General features: G+C 37.0%; 1 protein-coding gene across 1 annotated transcript in view; it reads left to right on the top strand.

The window, feature by feature from the left end:
* Nucleotides 1-21,059, top strand: part of LOC138332654 (dmX-like protein 2) — an 89,952-nt gene that overhangs the window by 36,692 nt on the left and 32,201 nt on the right. The window contains exons 12-27 of the mRNA XM_069280650.1: nt 2,198-2,382; nt 2,838-3,077; nt 7,469-7,644; nt 8,079-8,191; nt 8,687-9,415; nt 9,753-9,882; nt 10,397-10,552; nt 11,122-11,341; nt 11,877-12,016; nt 12,487-12,847; nt 13,245-13,382; nt 13,623-15,245; nt 15,574-15,770; nt 16,312-16,431; nt 16,776-16,873; nt 17,124-17,289. Coding sequence (XP_069136751.1) covers nt 2,198-2,382; nt 2,838-3,077; nt 7,469-7,644; nt 8,079-8,191; nt 8,687-9,415; nt 9,753-9,882; nt 10,397-10,552; nt 11,122-11,341; nt 11,877-12,016; nt 12,487-12,847; nt 13,245-13,382; nt 13,623-15,245; nt 15,574-15,770; nt 16,312-16,431; nt 16,776-16,873; nt 17,124-17,289 — 4,792 coding nt within the window. The remainder of the gene's footprint in view (nt 1-2,197; nt 2,383-2,837; nt 3,078-7,468; nt 7,645-8,078; nt 8,192-8,686; nt 9,416-9,752; nt 9,883-10,396; nt 10,553-11,121; nt 11,342-11,876; nt 12,017-12,486; nt 12,848-13,244; nt 13,383-13,622; nt 15,246-15,573; nt 15,771-16,311; nt 16,432-16,775; nt 16,874-17,123; nt 17,290-21,059) is intronic.

The following is a 21,059-nucleotide window of genomic DNA, read 5'->3' on the forward strand; positions in this document are numbered from 1 at the left end:
GTATTTATCATATAAAATATGTACTTTACACATACCATTCCCTAACAAATGTATTGATAATAAAACACTACAGTAACAAATGTATGAATAGTTACGTAAGGAATTCATGAGTTTCGCTTTACTTTCGCTTTTAATATTTCCGTTCTATTTTCCAAATCACACTGTTATTATAGCGAACTGGGGATGTGATTTTATGTCATGTGACTACCCTTTACATGAACAATTAGGAATAGAATGCATTGTTATATGTGATCATATCACTGGAAATATTTAACTTGTTCTGGGGATAATAGCAACAACATAATAAATACGCCAATATCAAAATACCAAAATGACATCAGTAAAGTGTGATTTACTGTTTATTAGTCTTACCTTCTGATGATTATGACATTACAAAAATCACATAAAAATATGACATAATTATCACTGGATGTAGGGACTAACCAATTATAAATTGTACTGTACTTGCGTGGTTTTTGGATCCTGAAATTGCCGTATTGTTTCCTATAAGTGTCAACTTCATAGGTCTTAGACTAACAGTTCTAACCCCATTACAGGGTCTTCATCAGGATAATTATCTGGTGCCAAGGAGTTATTCCTTTTCCGCTGTACATCCATTCATAATTGACAAAAATATCTCCTACTTCAGAATTTCATCTGAAAGTAACTAAGTATCCCTTTACATGGACCCTACTGCATTCGTATTACTGAGTAGTAATTACATTTACATGAATAAGTTCTCATCTATATCAACCTCTGCTTCATTCTGTTCCTACCTCTTGTAACACCAGCGTACAGTACAACTTCTCATCCAAATCTCCCCAGTCTTCCTTCATCCCAATTCTGCATCTTGGACATCTAATACCACTGGACATTTAAATTATCTAAAACTAATTACCATTAGTATTATTCTGATTTCAAAAGTCTGAACTCGGTCCAATTCAAATGGGAATGAATTGAAATTGCTTTGTCTGCCATTGAAAATGAATAGTATGTTATTTATGGTGATGTAGAAATGAAGCATGAAATGATGCAGATTTAGAAGTCTAGGTTCTGGTTTGTGGTAATGGTTTAGGGGTTTACATAACTTAAAATGTAATTGAATTATTATATTTTCAGATATTTTAACCTTATTTGCATGTTGAATGCTTTTATATGTTGCTGCCTTTCTTTCTATAAAGCTTAAGGTTTTATTTCTATTGCTGGTATATGAAAGAAGTAAATTTCTTATGCATAAATAAAAGTGAAACAAGTAGTAATACATATACATTTATATGTATTAATTGTTATATTTCATAATGTATGCCAGTATTAAGAGATATTTCAAGAATCATTTTATATTTATTACTGATATTTCAAGGAATTTGATATTTAAATCTTGAAATGGTTTCTTTATTGATTATAAGCATTTGAAATTCACCTATTAATCTGTATGTAAAAGTACTTTATTGTATTTCTATCCTGATCACATGTCATACTCAATTTGATCATCAGACCTCCAATATTGATTGTACACTACTTTATTCCGTCTTTGCATATTACAGAGTTAGCTCCCTTGTGGGTAGGTATCGATTGTAACGTCATTATTTTGTGACCACAATTCACGTCGTTAACTCCGAAAAATATTGACGTCAAGCTCGCAAACACATGACGTCACAATCAATACCTACCCGCAAGGGTAGATAACTCTTTAATATGCAAATACTGAATAAGACGTGTTTATGCAGTCTGTGTATATTGTGCACATTTTTTCCCATTTTCACTTGCCAATTTAGGAAAATATGTGTTTTTTACGGAAAAGAACTCTGAAATAAATGCTTTTAGTTGATCTGTTCTTGAAATTATCTTAATCTGGTTCTGTGTATTTTTCAGTTAGTTAGATTAATCATAAATGTATGTATAAACTATATAATGTTACTTCGTATAGAGTCACTTATCATAGCATTCTATTGAAGTGTAGAAAAAAAAGTAAAGCTTCATCTCTTAGCTTTTTGAGTATAAAAGGAAAATAATTGTAATTTTCTGTTATTTTACTAACCTGTTAATTAAATAGATTTTCTTGACTAACACATCTATTGTCTCAAATCTTCATCAGCTTATCTCAGCTTATCACTGAAGAAATATCCACTGTAAGTGGTAACATACATTTGGCCACGTAATAAGTGTGTACTCTGACTGTGTGTTCTATGTGTTACAGACATGCCATACATAAGAGGAGAAAACACCACAAGTTTGGGCCTGATACACTGATGAGTATGGCTAACCTGTCCAGTATTAACAGTGCAGGCAGTATACACGACTTCCACAAGTTTGCTCTCCACAATAATGGAGTAGCACCACCTCTCCACTTCCACCTAGCGGCCAGCATCAATCCAGAAACAGGTAAGCAAAGTCTTCATTACTTTTATTCAAACTCTTTAAGCTGAATAGATGTAAAAACTGAAGTATTGGCCTTGTCATTTAATTTTATGTCAAAGCCATAGAATTTGTGGGGGTAGGGGAGGGCTCTGTGGGTGTGGGAGGGATGGGGGTCATACAGGGTTATCCATTTCTGTCATGTTGTTTTCTGTGATGTTCCAATCTGATTCCTTCTTGCAGTAGTATTTAATCTTACAGAAATTTCTAGTCTTGAATATTGACTCATATAATGACAAAAATGACAAAAATAATAATGAATAAATTTGACTTTGATTTGATGCACATCCACGGAATGAGCATAATAATCCATGTTCTGTTTCAAATTTTGTCATATTTGTTTTTACATAGGGTAAAGTAATTACAATGTGTTACAGATCTTTTAAGTGTTGATCAATGTAAACCTTGGTTACCATTTACAGACATCCCTCTCCTGCCTGTGGTCGGGTCTAAGAGTGAGGCCCAACACAACTTCCAGCTGCACTGGCTTAATAACAAGGAGTTACAGTTTACAATGGAGGCTGAGGTCATCCTTCAGGATCTACACAAGTCCAGCATCAGTCATCACCACCATCACGACCTGGACGTAGGGTCAGACAGCGACAGTTTCCAGGACCATTCCTCACACCAAGTACATAATGGGGACGACCATGAGACAGAAGGTAATAGTGTATAGATGATGTCAGGGAGAAGGTAGATTGTCAGATGTCTAGGACATTAAAACTATCTAATGTGGAGAACAGAAGGTATTAGTGTAAAGATGATGTCAGGGAGAAGGTAGAATGTCAGATGTCTAGGACATTAAAACTATCTAATATGGAGAACAGAAGGTAATAGTGTATAGATGATGTCAGGGAGAAGGTAGAATGTCAGATGTCTAGGACATTAAAACTATCTAATATGGAGAACAGAAGGTAATAGTGTATAGATGATGTCAGGGAGAAGGTAGAATGTCAGATGTCTAGGACATTAACACTATCTAATATGTAAAACAGAAGGTAATAGTGTATAGATGATGTCAGGGAGAAGGTAGAATGTCAGATGTCTAGGACATTAACACTATCTAATATGGAGAACAGAAGGTAATAGTGTATAGATGATGTCAGGGAGAAGGTAGATTGTCAGATGTCTAGGACATTAACACTATCTAATATGGAGAACAGAAGGTAATAGTGTATAGATGATGTCAGGGAGAAGGTAGATTGTCAGATGTCTAGGACATTAAAACTATCTAATGTGGAGAACAGAAGGTAATAGTGTATAGATGATGTCAGGGAGAAGGTAGAATGTCAGATGTCTAGGACATTAAAACTATCTAATGTGGAGAACAGAAGGTAATAGTGTATAGATGATGTCAGGGAGAAGGTAGAATGTCAGATGTCTAGGACATTAAAACTATCTAATATGTAAAACAGAAGATAATAGTGTATAGATGATGTCAGGGAGAAGGTAGAATGTCAGATGTCTAGGACATTAAAACTATCTAATGTGGAGAACAGAAGGTAATAGTGTATAGATGATGTCAGGGAGAAGGTAGAATGTCAGATGTCTAGGACATTAAAACTATCTAATGTGGAGAACAGAAGATAATAGTGTATAGATGATGTCAGGGAGAAGGTAGAATGTCAGATGTCTAGGACATTAAAACTATCTAATGTGGAGAACAGAAGGTAATAGTGTATAGATGATGTCAGGGAGAAGGTAGAATGTCAGATGTCTAGGACATTAAAACTATCTAATGTGGAGAACAGAAGATAATAGTGTATAGATGATGTCAGGGAGAAGGTAGAATGTCAGGTGTCTAGGACATTAACACTATCTAATATGGAGAACAGAAGGTAATAGTGTATAGATGATGTCAGGGAGAAGGTAGATTGTCAGATGTCTAGGACATTAACACTATCTAATGTGGAGAACAGAAGGTATTAGTGTATAGATGATGTCAGGGAGAAGGTAGAATGTCAGATGTCTAGGACATTAACACTATCTAATATGGAGAACAGAAGGTAATAGTGTATAGATGATGTCAGGGAGAAGGTAGATTGTCAGATGTCTAGGACATTAACACTATCTAATATGGAGAACAGAAGGTAATAGTGTATAGATGATGTCAGGGAGAAGGTAGATTGTCAGATGTCTAGGACATTAACACTATCTAATGTGGAGAACAGAAGGTATTAGTGTATAGATGATGTCAGGGAGAAGGTAGAATGTCAGATGTCTAGGACATTAAAACTATCTAATATGGAGAACAGAAGATAATAGTGTATAGATGATGTCAGGGAGAAGGTAGAATGTCAGGTGTCTAGGACAATAACACTATCTTATGTGGAGAACAGAAGGTAATAGTGTATAGATGATGTCAGGGAGAAGGTAGAATGTCAGATGTCTAGGACATTAACACTATCTAATATGGAGAACAGAAGGTAATAGTGTATAGATGATGTCAGGGAGAAGGTAGATTGTCAGATGTCTAGGACATTAACACTATCTAATGTGGAGAACAGAAGGTAATAGTGTATAGATGATGTCAGGGAGAAGGTAGAATGTCAGATGTCTAGGACATTAAAACTATCTAATATGGAGAACAGAAGGTAATAGTGTAAAGATGATGTCAGGGAGAAGGTAGAATGTCAGGTGTCTAGGACATTAAAACTATCTAATGTGGAGAACAGAAGGTAATAGTGTATAGATGATGTCAGGGAGAAGGTAGAATGTCAGATGTCTAGGACATTAAAACTATCTAATATGTAAAACAGAAGATAATAGTGTATAGATGATGTCAGGGAGAAGGTAGAATGTCAGATGTCTAGGACATTAAAACTATCTAATGTGGAGAACAGAAGGTAATAGTGTATAGATGATGTCAGGGAGAAGGTAGAATGTCAGATGTCTAGGACATTAAAACTATCTAATGTGGAGAACAGAAGGTAATAGTGTATAGATGATGTCAGGGAGAAGGTAGAATGTCAGATGTCTAGGACATTAAAACTATCTAATGTGGAGAACAGAAGATAATAGTGTATAGATGATGTCAGGGAGAAGGTAGAATGTCAGATGTCTAGGACATTAAAACTATCTAATGTGGAGAACAGAAGATAATAGTGTATAGATGATGTCAGGGAGAAGGTAGAATGTCAGATGTCTAGGACATTAAAACTATCTAATGTGGAGAACAGAAGGTAATAGTGTATAGATGATGTCAGGGAGAAGGTAGAATGTCAGATGTCTAGGACATTAAAACTATCTAATGTGGAGAACAGAAGGTAATAGTGTATAGATGATGTCAGGGAGAAGGTAGAATGTCAGATGTCTAGGACATTAAAACTATCTAATGTGGAGAACAGAAGGTATTAGTGTATAGATGATGTCAGGGAGAAGGTAGAATGTCAGATGTCTAGGACATTAAAACTATCTAATATGTAAAACAGAAGGTAATAGTGTATAGATGATGTCAGGGAGAAGGTAGAATGTCAGATGTCTAGGACATTAAAACTATCTAATATGGAGAACAGAAGGTAATAGTGTATAGATGATGTCAGGGAGAAGGTAGATTGTCAGATGTCTAGGACATTAAAACTATCAAATGTGGAGAACAGAAGGTAATAGTGTAAAGATGATGTCAGGGAAGAAGGTAGATTGTCAGATGTCTAGGACATTAAAACTATCTAATATGTAAAACAGAAGATAATAGTGTATAGATGATGTCAGGGAGAAGGTAGATTGTCAGATGTCTAGGACATTAAAACTATCTAATATGGAGAACAGAAGGTAATAGTGTATAGATGATGTCAGGGAGAAGGTAGAATGTCAGATGTCTAGGACATTAACACTATCTAATATGGAGAACAGAAGGTAATAGTGTATAGATGATGTCAGGGAGAAGGTAGAATGTCAGATGTCTAGGACATTAAAACTATCTAATATGGAGAACAGAAGGTAATGTGTATAGATGATGTCAGGGAGAAGGTAGAATGTCAGATGTCTAGGACATTAAAACTATCTAATGTGGAGAACAGAAGGAGTATTAGTGTATAGATGATGTCAGGGAGAAGGTAGAATGTCAGATGTCTAGGACATTAAAACTATCTAATGTGGAGAACAGAAGGTATTAGTGTAAAGATGATGTCAGGGAGAAGGTAGAATGTCAGATGTCTAGGACATTAAAACTATCTAATATGGAGAACAGAAGGTAATAGTGTATAGATGATGTCAGGGAGAAGGTAGAATGTCAGATGTCTAGGACATTAAAACTATCTAATGTGGAGAACAGAAGGTATTAGTGTATAGATGATGTCAGGGAGAAGGTAGAATGTCAGATGTCTAGGACATTAACACTATCTAATGTGGAGAACAGAAGGTAATAGTGTATAGATGATGTCAGGGAGAAGGTAGAATGTCAGATGTCTAGGACATTAAAACTATCTAATGTGGAGAACAGAAGGTAATAGTGTAAAGATGATGTCAGGGAGAAGGTAGAATGTCAGATGTCTAGGACATTAACACTATCTAATGTGGAGAACAGAAGGTAATAGTGTATAGATGATGTCAGGGAGAAGGTAGAATGTCAGATGTTTAGGACATTAAAACTATCTTATATGGAGAAATATAGATAGATGTCAAGTTAATATGTCAGAGACCCAAATTATTCATCTAATGCTTGAAACTTAAGGTGTCTCATTTGATAGGGCAACTGTGTGCAGTTATGGTGGTAGGGGATGGTAGGTAGCGAATGGTGGGATGGGTAGATATGATGGTAGGGGATGGTAGGTAGAGAATGGTGGGATGGGTTGGTTGTTATGCTAGAGGATGAGCATGGTGGATTGTTGGATATGGTTGGGTATTAGGGATTTGGATGGTGGAAGGAGGAAGGCTGGATATGGTCAGGGATAGTAGATGTAGAAAGTGGATATAAGATGATTGAATGATGTTCAGTAATATGGAGTGTGGAATGTGGGTGGGTTCGGGTTAAGGGATATGGAGATGAAAAGAACAAATAAAACAAAATATTATTTAATTGATATGAAATAAACAAAAGATTTGTTCCCAATAGGTCATCCAAAAAAGAAGAAATCAGGACTATTCAAGAAGAAGCACAAGCGTCATAGAAGTCCTAAAGAAAACAAGGAACTTGGGAATTTTGCTGGGAGTCAGTCCAGCATTGCCTCTGATCAGGGGGACCATGTATCTGAAGGAACGTCAAGTGGGGGCACGTCTCCTGAAGTTCCGGTATGTTTCACAGAAATTAAAGAAAAAAATATATGTAGTAAGACATTAATGGAAACAGGTAGAATTAGTACTTTAAGAGTTAAGAATTGAGGTAGTGTATAGTTGTTTTTGTTTTTGGCGGATTAGATTTCGCTACATTCACTGACAAATGAAATGAAAATAATGACAAGTATTATATCTAATTAAAGTTTCAATTTGACAAATGTACAAAATTTCTTTCCACCAATGATTATCGAAGAGGAAACTGCAAAATTTTGTATGTTGACATTTATTATTTAATTTTATGATGGTTGAATAGGTTTAAGCAATCCTTTCAAACTTTATGAACATTTATCAAAATAGTTTCATTTATACTCAAACCATTGCTTTTGGGAGGATTTTTTCAGGCAAAGATGTCGTTTATAATTATATTCATTCCCTATTTGTTTTGACAGGGTTCAATGATCGATGCTCTAGACAGAAAGATTGAGGCTCTGCTAAAGGACTGGCACCAAAGTGCAGATATGTTGTTCAGTATACACCCGGTGGACGGCAGTTATCTAGTCTGGTTAGTAGGACAAAGTTGGGAGCTACAATATGTCACTTTGAACATTTATTCATTTATTAAGACTTGCAAGAAAACATACCGATCATTAACATTATTTCATTTCTAAATTTTCTTAACCGTTTTGTTGTGACTTTTTCACTGATATCCAGAAGTTGGTTTTTTTGCCACCCGATTTAAGATTATGACTTTATTTTGGTTTGACCAATATTTATATCATAATGTTATCAATGTTACAGAAAACTTTAAATCTTTGAGAATATCTGGATCTGTGATAATTTAAAAAGTTGCCTTTTTACAAATAGCAGGATACTTTCAAGAATCCGGTGTTATTTTTCAAACTACAATTTTGTTACATCTTTGATCCATGCTATGTAATAAAAATATTATTTTTCATATAGTTTTGTTAAATAGCTATTTTTTGATAAGCTGGGTATTTGAGTAAGATGTAATGTTATTTTATACTACATAATGGTAACATTGTGATTTTTTATACAGGTTAGTTGATTGGATGGATGAATACAACCCGTACTGTTTTCGTCAGGCCCAGGTCAGTTTTTCATCACGCCTACCACATGCATTCCCAGTTCCGGACGCCCGGACAATGGCCACTAATCTACTTATGTACTGTAACTACAGTAAAATGGACATAAAATCAGCCATGCGTATCAGTGAATCCCCTAGTAATCCTGCTGCTCCAACAAAAATACAGACCCAGCCAGCCCCGGCCACGGGCAAATGTTTCCCAGGACAGAATGATAACATGCTAATACCAAATGTTTTACTAATCACCAAACATTTTAATGGCTCTCTGAATCAATGGCAGATCAGCTTTGCAGACAGTTCCAAGTTCTCCACAGTGGTCAGTGTTGCTCATGCGTCCAGGGCTTGTGGTCATCGATTCAGGACAAATTCTGCTGCATGTCATCCAGTATTACCGTTGTTGCTCACAACATCACATCACAATGTCCCCAAACCGTTAACACCTTGTAAAAATGGGGATTGTCATGGTAACGGTGACCATAACCAGGATGAGGGTCACGGAGGGTTACCAGGTCAGGAAAGTCTGGTAGGGGGCGTGGAGTTCTGTAGCGAGCTCATCCTGTGGAGGGTTGATCCTGTCGGACCTCTGTCCAAGTCCGGAGGTATCATAGAGCTGGCTCGCATCAATTCACCCCAGCTGTCCGCGTTTGACAATGTGGCTTGGGTACCTACACTTTTACCAAGGTTTGTAATTTTCATTGTGAAATTATTTTCATTAAAGGCTTACATCATTTTCATTTTTTATGAAGGAAGCTCTGAAAGTTTTAATGGTTCATGTTATGATATTGTCATAACTTTCATACATGAAATGATATATTGGTGTAACTTTCATAAAAATGTCAAAAAGTATATTATCGAGAAGTCATCTTCTTACATCATTTTTTACTCTATACAAATATAGATTTGAGAGAGAAAGAAAGAAATGAAATTTATTTTTTCTAAACACCTGTCTTGTATTTAAAACATTTACTGGGGCTCTGTACGGGGACTACGATTCATTAATTTGTTGCGTCTGTTGTAGTTCTACCCTAGGATCCTACAGTAATTCCCCGAGTGCCCTGTTTGTGGCCTCTAATGGGAACAGTTTGATGATGTATCAGGCTGTGATCGACGCTCGCACTCTGCTACTGGAGATGGGCCACAAGAAAGATGTAAGGTTCTACATACTGTCATTTATTTATGGTTTGTAAAATCATGCAAAATGACCTATTGCTCTGAAATACTAATTATGCAGCTGAAATTGGTATAAGGCTTATTTGCCCAAGGTCTTTACAGGTGATGTGTATTGATATTTTTGACCCTTGCTGTCTCATCAAAAAAATATAGTAAGCTGTAAATGATTAAATTTTAACGTTTGTGCGGGACTATTGTTTCTATTGATGATGGAATGATGTCAAAAGATGATATGCACTAACGTCATTTCTGCAGGAAGATTACAAAGAGTGACATTCCATCACCACTGGAGATACTAATCCCGCACAAGTGTTATCGGGTATCATGTGGTATATGTATTAGTCCCAGTGAATTAGCTTCTCAAGTAAACAATAAATAGCTATCATTATTCACTATTGAAATGTTTGTATTGCTGATGATGTTTCAGCTACAGAAGGGGATGAGTGTCTCCAGTAAACAATATAGAAATGTTTATAAATATTGGTGTTTCAGCTACAGAAGGGGATGAGTTTTTCCAGCAATACCAGTTCTGGCTATAGTGTTGAGACACCTAGAGCGCCGGGAGAGCTATTTAACATTGTCAGTCTTCAGTCTTCCGCTCGGCCTGGCTGTATCATCGAGATGGAAGCCATCGCTGATGCCAAACAGGTAATACTATAAGTACTCGTCAGCATTGAACAAGGAAGATTCTGTTTTGTTGTAACTTGGCAAGTCGCATGCTGGCTAGTCACTTTCAGTTGGTTAGAGATTGCTCTACTAATTATGTGACCAATCTATATAAGTAAGATTTTATTGGTCTCTCTCCCTTCTACCTAAAGCTTGTGCTGTAGCCTAAATCTTTCACTTGTAATGAGATATATATGTGACAGACTTGTGTCAAGATTCGATTAGTCTCTTCTCTATAAGAGTAGGGAGATTTATACATCGGAGGACAGCACTCGTTTTAGCCCAAACAATTCTTTCACTTGTAATGAGATATTCCTGTTTGAATGACGGGCCTGTGTTACGATTCTTTAAGTCTCTTCTTTATTCTTACATGGAAGATTTTATACATTAGAAGACAGCACTCGGGTTAACAAAAATCTTTTACCTGTGATGTGATATTGCTATTTACCTGCCTCATTCTATAGATCTCTTTCCCATTCTAATATAGAGGGGATTATACATTAGGACATTACTGTATAAGATATAATCTGTAATGTTCTACTATTTACCAGGATTGGCAGCAGACCCAGTTACTCCACGTCTTCCAGGAACAGTTAGTGACGGGACGTCCCAGTAATAACCCCAACGGAATGGAGGCCATCGTCGACCTCCGCGAGTCTGGGTCATTCTCTGAGAATTTTTATCTTGTGGTATTAGAGCGAAATAAGGATAAGGGCTCTACTATACACATGTGGAAAATCAATATCGCCTCACAAACGGGTCTCCATGACGGTGAGTGTCACGGGGCTGTCTCTGGTTGATTATTGAGATACAGTATTGTAAATGTTGATATTTTTCGCAAATTGTGTTTGGTGATTAGCATGGGTAAATATTTTGCTATGTTTTCAGTTTTGCGATATTACACTTATCAAATTTTTGCAAGAGAGAACTCATATAGGCTATGCCTGTTGTTAATCAATCCTTTTTCAAATAATATTTTGAAATAAAATTTGTTGAAATTGAATTGAAATTAAACTTTTTGCAAAATAGTTTCACACTTATACCAAATGTTACGTGCAGGGTAAATTTTTGCTCTCTAATACGTCCTTTGCTTATTACCTAGTGTAAATTTACACTTTACATAAATCCCATGTTTACAGTTTAGGCTAGAGTAAAGAGGAAATATTCAAAGACTAGTAGTGAGAGATCATATAGAAATGATAGTAATGTGCCGTGCTTTTGAAGTCCAATGGCTGTTCACGTCATATTGATACTTTTTTATGCTATCAGATTGTGTATCAATATTTGTCATTTATTTGAATACTAGGTAACCACAGCCGGCACTACGTCCCAGATAATAATTTTATTCAGGAGGATGAGTCTGACAACGATTCCTTCATAGGGTCCCCTGTCCATGGTCCGACAAAACCGACGGCTGTAGTCTGTCTCACCTTCTCAACAACAAAGGTAAACACAAATAAATCACAAACACAAAATTATTAAGCTACATAATTTATTTTAATGATGTATAATTGTATTATAACAGTTATATCTAATCTCAAAAACACTCAAAAGGTTTATCAATTTCTGCCTTTTAAAGTGGAATTCACTGATCAGTGGTAAAAAAAAAAGTCACATTCATGACAAAAATTTCATTTGCAGTTTGAGAAAAATAAAATACTTGGTACAAAAAAAAAGGTATATCTTTTTAAATATGATCATTAGAATAAGAAATACAGAGTGTTCTCTGGCAATCTTTCAAATCAAAAGGAATCTATTCTACTAAAACAGAACCTAGAGTGAATGAAATTTTCAGTAACTCTTTCTTAGAGATTTTTTTTGAGATTTTAAAGTAGGCTTTGCCTGATGCCAAATCCTTTTTGCAATAAAATTTATTGAAATTAGATTAGAGATAAAATTATCTGTTTATCTAACAGGTTTGTTCACAAGCTCTTAATCTTCCCGACGGAGTAAGTGTTGTCAGTGCGTCTGTCTCGGCTGGTCATCTAAGCTCCGCCTCTATCTACCCAGCATGCCTTGCTCCGTATCTACTGGCAACAGCATGTTCTGACGGTAAAACTCGTTTCTGGAGATGTGACTTGAAAGCCATGTGTGCTATTGACCATTGTGAGATGACCTGTAGCACTATGAGTTTTGAACTGGCCGTAGAGGAAGAGGACGGTGTACGAAAACCCACTGTTTCTACGGTAACACGCAGTGATGTCATGGATACATCTTTCTCTTGGGAGGAATGGCATATGATGGGACAGTCTGAGGCTAGTTTGTTACATGTTCGAGGTAAATATGATTTTAGATGTAAAAGATCCAATGCACTGAGATGTACCAAAGTACATAGAAAATTGGTTTGCCGTACGTTGTGTTATATTAAATTGCTTTATTGCTAAGATATGGATATCAATATAATTGAAGTATCGTATAGGTTAGTACTTAAAAATTTTACTTTTCACAGTTGCAATATATGTTGAAAACTTAAATATTAAAAAGAAACTTGCTATAAAGAACTATTTGCTATTAAAAATGTAAAAAAAAAAAAAAAAAAAAACCTACAAATTCAACCATATGAAGAAAAACTGTGAAAAGTGACAACCATATTGCATATTGAAACATTAATTTTGTTGTAGCCCACCATAAATTTTTCTGACCACCTGTGTAATAACTTTGTATTCTATGATAGGTCAGCCTATCTCTGTGAGCTGTGCCTACAGTGGACGAGTGGCTGTGGCGTATCGTCTGGGAGGTGTAAGGTCCGCTCCCGACAATGATAATAAATATGTCAACCTGTATGTGGCTGTGTATGAATGTGAATCTACAGGTAAGGTTCAGCTATAAGAGTCATGCTTGGAATAAATTGAAAATCATGGTCAATACTTCAAAGTTGAGGTCTTTGATAATTACGGTTTAACTGATTAGTGCAGATTACCCACATCGTATTGGTATTTCGAAAGCAAATATATTGGAAAGAACAAACTCCTTGATGGTTGTATAATTTTTCTGTCTTCCATAACCTGAAGAAAAGATCAAGAAATTATTGCAGTTATCTTGTTGTTTTTAGGAGGATCTGAATGGACATTAGAGGATACTATAGAACTAAAAAACATCAGTATACCGGACCCTAAAGCAGAAATAGACCTCAACTTTATTTTTACATCGGATAATCCTTCACCAAGATCATCCCATTACGATGATGACAGTCCTGGGACGCTGTCCCCGTCCTCGTCCCTGGTAAACATGACGCGGACCAAGTCCGTCCCAAGTCTCAGTACCATCTTCACGGTGAGGAAGTGTATAGCTGAGCACGGGAACAAGACCGGGATGTTACAACAGAAACACTTGGTCCAGCTTGACTGGGTGTCCACCGAGGACGGTAATCATATCTTAACAGTTGGGGTAGGGTCACGAATACTCATGTACTCACAAGTTTCAAATGACATTGTACAGTCATCAAAACGTAGCGGGCAGACGTCGGACAAAAACATGAACCAATCTTTCAGTCAGTCCATAAAGGATGTTGGTCACAGGCGTAGTATGTTCCAGAAATCTAAATCAATGGTGGTCGACGACAGACAGGAGGAAATAAAGTGGATGAAACTTCGCTCAATAGATCTATCAACGGCTGATGGGTTACCTCCCTTGCCCATGCATCTGTCATGGGTGCGGGGAGGGATCTTGGTCGTTGGAATGGACAATGAAATGCATGTGTATAGTCAGTGGCGCGGGTCTGGTACCAATGATGTTTTGCCGGTGGAGGAAAACGATCACCGGAGCTTTGAGGATGCTGGACTTTCTATGAACTTACCCAATCTAAAACCTCAGTCTTTTAAACCTTCATATTCCATGCCAAGTTTCAAGCATCTGAACACTCTTAGTCTGAAAAAGGAGAAATTGCAGGGGTCTGAATCTAATCTTTTAAGATTTAGTTTGTCAAAAGATAAGAGTGAAAGTTTAACCAGCTTGTCAGCTATTCATGAGTTTGGACTTTTTGAGGCAGCTCGTCAAGCCAACCCAGTACTCCCACAGTATCATCCTAAAAAACTAATGGAGCTGCTCAATTTTGGCAAAATACGGAGGGTTAAGGCCATTCTTGCCCACCTGGTGCGGTACGTTGCCGGGGGCGACATTAACCAAGCCGAGGATATGGAGGAATATGATAAGGATGATGGGAAATGGAATCAGAATCGTCCTCGTGGTATTTCTGTCAGCGGGGCAAGTCCTTGTGATATGCCACGTCTACAGGAAGAAGTAAAACTTGATTACAAAGAGATCAGTTCCATTCCCCCGCTACCAATGTATGCTCTGTTAGCAGCTGACGAGGATAACACTGTCGCCAAGGCTGACACTATTACCTCTGGGGGTCAGGTTACCACGACGACAGAAAAAGACTACGGGGATCTGTTTGATACTGGTCCAAACTTAGACGATGAACTGGATATAACTATAGGAGCATCGTCCGTAGACAGCCGTACGTCACGGACCAGGCTACAGTCCACAGCAACATCGTCACGGCAGAATCCATACTACTTTGGCCCCGAGTACTCACTTGCACTGACCAGTCATCTAACACACACCCAACTACCTGGACTGTCCAGTCTGGACCAGATGTACCTGTTAGCTCTGGCCGATACTGTTGCCAACACTAAAATGGACTTCGCTGACCGCATGGAAACGGACAAACCAGGTATAAAATTGTTTATTTTAGTTACAGTTGAAACTTGATATCTGGAAAGTGATTGGTTTGCGAAAATTCTTCAAAACTGACATCTTCCTTGAGTAAGAAAATTTTTAGATATTAAAGAAATTGTTTCTATCAGTAAAAAGGATATTGAAAAATTGGTTTCAAGGTTAAAAACTGAATTTACTTTGAAATATATTGTGCTTTGTCATTCTACCAGATAGACAGGACTCAAGATCCCACAAGTTCCTCAACGTTTCATTTCTCCTTGAATGCATGAACCAATATATTCAGTGTTATTGCCAGGAACTGATTTAAATTTTTTGTTTTTCAGACTTAAGTATGCATGAGAACTTAAATGAGGGAAATGCAGCAGAGTCTATGGATGACTGTGGACTGAGATTTATTCTAGCTATGAGACATCACACCTACCTTTTACGTACCCTACAAATTAGACAAAGGATTATTTTACAACAGCAAGGCCTCAAATCCTTTAACCTGGTGTGGGGCTACCACTCAGAAGCTACCGAGGTAAAATATCAAACATATCTGGGGATTAGCAGTGGCCAAGTGGTCAAGATGTTCTAATATATAATTACTAGCCCTCCACCCCTAATGTGCATTAGCAACCCCTACTGTATAAAGACCACTTGCTTATTAAGGCCACTTTCTTGAAGTCCCACCTAAATGATCATTTTATACAACATGACCTGTGAATAACAGATGAAGGCCACTTAGCTCTTAAGAGCATTTCTCTTGGTCTCTTAGGTGGTCATTATAGATTGATTTTACTGTACCATGTAACTTAACAAATTAGGTCACATTGATGTCTAATTAGGTCACACTGATGCCTAATTAGGTCACATCGATGTCTAAATAGGTCACATTGATGTCTAATTAGGTCACATTGATGTCTAAATAGGTCACATGGATGTCTAATTAAGTCACATTGATGTCTTATTTGGTCACATTGATGTCTAAATAGGTCACATTGATGTCTAATTAGGTCACACTGAAGTCTAATTAGGTCACATTGATCTATATTTAAGTTCTGACTTTCTGACTGTTTCAGGAGTTGCTGTCCTACATTCCTGGGGTACAACGGGATGATCCAACCTGGGAGGAACTCAAACAGTTTGGTGCTGGCTGGTGGATCAACAACATCAATATACTAAGGCGGTGTATAGAGAAGGTCAGATATACGTCAGTTTTGACGTATTATTACACAATAGAATATTTATCATTATCTTTGATGAAATATGCAGCATGCATGCAGGATTAGCAATGTCTCCTGCTACAGGTGGTTGTTGTCCTGTTGTACCATAATTAGCTCCAAATCATATGGTATTTTAGGGCATTTATTGATTGACAGTGTTAGGTGTGAATCTTTTAATGTTCAAGAAGTTAATTAAATAGAAGTCAAAATATTGTCACATTATCAGGATAGATATTAAATAATTTGTTTACTATTGTAGTTATTGTACTTATCTTGTAAAAGTTTGATTTGCTTCTTCATGCTAACATATTTCATTATAGATTGCTAAAGCTGCATTCCAGAGAAGAAAAGACCCAATGGATTCTGCAATATTTTACCTCGCCATGAAGAAGAAAAACGTCCTGTGGGGACTTTACAGGTAATTAAGTTACCAAATGCTGTCTGAAGTAGAAGACCATTTGACTGAATTCTCTTATAGCAGAATGTATCTGATTCACATAGCCTGTCTTAGTCCTAAATTAGCTGAATGTATCCTTACTCATACCAATTATAACAATGAGAAATAGCGTCTCTTAAGCTAAAGATGTGAATTCGCTGTATCTGTTTTACTGAAAAAACTGATGTGCAATGTATTCTTTACACAACCAAGTGATTTGTCTGATTCACAGGTCTATTGAAGATAAGAAAATGATGCAGTTTTTCAAAAATGACTTTAGCCAAGACAGATGGAGAAAGGCTGCATTAAAGAATGCCTTTGCTCTGCTTGGACGTCAAAGGTTTACACATGCAGCAGCCTTCTTCTTATTGGCTGGTGCTCTTAACGATGCTGTGGAGGTCAGTTCCTTTGTATACAGTAAAACCTGTCTTACCAACCACTTCTGTATATATACACCTGCTTAATAAGACTACTTTTCTAGACTCCCAAATGACCAATATCAAGACTAATAGAAACTTACATGGGTCAGTCAAGTGGACAAGGATATCTCAACCCGAGTGAAAGATTTTGGTATGTCAACCCGACAGCAAACAATTCTTTCACTCAGGTTGAGATATCCATGTCCATTTCACAGACCCATGTTTGATTCTTATTCTCCAATACTTATTTGAAAAAAAAAATGAAATTCCCATGCTTTCCAGCATTTTTAGGTCACCGGAGACGAAGTCTCAAGTGACCTATTCTAATCGCCTTTTGTCCGTCGTCGTGCGTCGTGCGTCGTCTGTCCGTAAACAATTTACATTTTCGACTTCTTCTCCAAAACTGATGAAGAAATTTCAATGAAATTTTGCACAAACCTTTTAAGGCATAAGGCCAATCAAAATTGTGAATTATATGGTCCCCACCCCCCAGAGGGCTGTGGGAGGGGCCAAAAGGGGTAAAATTGAGTAACATTTCAAAAATCTTCTTCTCTACTCACAGATGTGGTAGAATCAAATACTCTTCATAGATAGAAAGGTCTTAAGGTCCTTTACAAAAAATGTGAATTATATGACCCTGGGGTCTCTATTTTCCCCCTGGGGAGGGGGTTAAGTTTACTATAGTTTATATTGGGAAAACACATTTTTGTACATTATTTGGTCATTTGTAATAGGAAATGAGTCAAATGTTGTCAGAATTATCAGTATTAGAAGGCCATTTAATCCTATTAACAAATTTTCTATGACTGACCCCCAGGGGCCTTAGGGGTGGGGTCAAAAGGGGTCAAATAGGCTAAAACTTCAAAAATCTTCTTCTGAAATTCTGGAAATGGTAGAATCAAATACTTTTCATAAATAGAAAGGTCTTAAGGTAGCTCCATACTTTTGGGAAAACCCATGTCATTTTTTTCTAACAGGTCTTATTTTCTTGCATTTATCATGTAGATTTCAAATCTGTAAAGATAAATGGGTGTTCTCGAACTACTTTTTGAGATATTTGAGCTTGAAATATACCATTCATGCAGATTTGCTGACCGAAAATAGAAAAATTCATAAAATTATGTTTTCTATAATATTAGGGTGAATGTAGTCTCGATCCTGTTGATTTTTTGTCCTAAATTTCTTATGATAGAACAATATACAAAACTATTTTATTTTTACAAATGCTAACTAATTTTTGTTATTTCCCAGGACCGTTTCTATACGTAATTATCATGTTTTGCCATATTTTCGCCCGTAAAAAATCAATGAATAGGCCAAAAAGGAAATGAAAACCCATGTCAATTTCACAATATTTGTATATGATATGCCCAAGGTAATATGTTTTTCAAATATCATATAAAAACACGGGGTCCTCGATAAAAATTTCACAATTTTGTAAGCTTGATGTTTGAAACTCGCAACCCTACCCCCATTCATCCAGTGCTAAGATGGGTTATATTTGACTATTTTTTGAAAATCATGGCCGCAAAAAAACATTCCACATCAGTTCATACGTTTTTGTGATATTATATCTGGTTTATGTCTGTTTGTTTTTATGATTTTCTCCAAATTGTGTGTTTAAAGGAAATACGTATGCGATTTTTTTAGAATTCCGGAATTTCGGTCCGGCCGGGTCCCCTCTTATGATTTATAGCGACGAACGGCACTTCCGGTGTTTAAAAATCCATTCCCATTTACGACAGGGACCACAAAAACCTCAGAGATACCATATAATTTTCACTTCACTGCTTTTATTTGATTTGTTTAATGATTTTAAACATTTAAATAATCTATGTAGAAAATTTTCACCTATTGAAAAAATATCCAAGTGTGATGTCGTGGCGTATCGGAAACCATTCTAGAATTTAACCAACCTCCGCAACTTCCGGTATAGCGTCATATGAATTGGCGCGATTTTCAAAAGTATGGACCTACCTTAAGTTCCTTTACAAAAATTGTGAATAATATGACCCTGGGGTCTCACGTTTCCCCCCTGGGGAGGGGGTCAAGTTTACTATAGTTTACATAGGGAAAACACATTTATGAGTCAGTATGTTTTGCTCAATTTTCATTGGAAACGAGTCAAACTTGGTTAGAATTATTAGCCTGATATAGCATTTTAATATCATATACACATTGGTTCTGGCCGACCCCTGGGGGCAGAGGGGTGGGGCCAAAAAAGGTCAAATATGCTAAAACTTAAAAAATATTCTTTTAAAATTCTGGAAATGGTATAATCAAATACACTTTAAAGATGAAAAGGTCTTAAAGTTTGTTTATAAAAATTGTAAATTATATGACCCTGGGGTCTCCTGTTTCCCCTTAGGGAGGGGGTCAAGTTTACTATAGTTTATATAGGAAAAACACATTAATGAACAATTTTTTGCTCAATTTTCATAGGAAATGAGTCAAACTTGGTTAGAATTATTAGCCTGAGATAGCATTTTAATATCATATCCACATTGGTCCTGGCCGACCTCCTGGGGGCAGAGTGGCTGGGCTAAAAAAGGGTCAAATATGCTAAAACTTCAAAAATCTTCTTCTGAGATTCTGGATATAGTAGAATCAAATAATTATAGATGGAAAGGTCTTATGGTGTTTTATAAAAATTGTGAATTATATGACCTTGGGGTCTCACGTTACCCCCTGGGGAGGGGTTAAGTTTACTTTAGTTTATATAGGAAAAACATATTTGTGAACATTATTTGCCCAATTTTCCTAGGAAATTAGTCAAACTTGATTAAAATTATTAGCCTAAGATATAGCATTTTAACATCCATATCCGTCCTCGATGACGTCCTGGGGGACCAGAGGGGCAGGACCAAACAGGGTCAAAATGATTAAAATTTCAAAAAATACCTCTAAGTTCACAGGTTGATGGAAGCAAATGCTCTTCATAGTCTAAAAAGTCAAATTTATAAATCACTGACCAACTTCAAGGCCCAGCATATAGCGTTTATATGTCTTTAATTTGTTTCATTATTTGTTTCATTTTATTAGCTCACCTGGCCCGAAGGGCCGGTGAGCTTATGCCATGGCGCGGCGTCCGTCGTCCGTCGTCCGTCCGTCCGTCCGTCCGTCTGTCTGTCCGTCAACATTTCCTTTAAATCGCTACTAGTCATAGAGTTCTGCATGGATTGTGACCAAATTTGGCCACAAACATCCTTGGGGGAAGGGGAACAGAACTTGTATAAATTTTGGCTCTGAGCCCCTGGGGGCAGGAGGGGCGGGGCCCAATAGGGGAAATAAAGGTAAATCCTATAAATCGCTACTAGTCATAGAGTTCTGCATGGATTGTAACCAAATTTGGCCACAAGCATCCTTGGGGGAAGGGGAACAGAACTTGTATAAATTTTGGCTCTGAGCCCCCAGGGGCAGGAGGGGCGGGGCCCAATAGGGGAAATAAAGGTAAATCCTATAAATCGCTACTTGTCCTAGAGTTCTGCATGGATTGTGACCAAATTTGGCCACAAACATCCTTAGGAGAAGGGGAACAGAACTTGTATAAATTTTGGCTCTGACCCCCTGGGGGCAGGAGGGGCGGGGCCCAATATAGGAAATAAAGGTAAATCCTATAAATCGCTACTAGTCATAGAGTTCTTCATGGATTGTAACCAAATTTGGCCACAAACATCCTTTGGGGAAGGGGAACAGAACTTGTATAAAATTTGGCTCTGACCCCCCGGGGGCAGGAGGGGCGGGGCCCA

The sequence above is a fragment of the Argopecten irradians genome, chromosome 10, assembly GCF_041381155.1.
Source record: "Argopecten irradians isolate NY chromosome 10, Ai_NY, whole genome shotgun sequence".
NCBI lineage: Eukaryota > Metazoa > Mollusca > Bivalvia > Pectinida > Pectinidae > Argopecten > Argopecten irradians.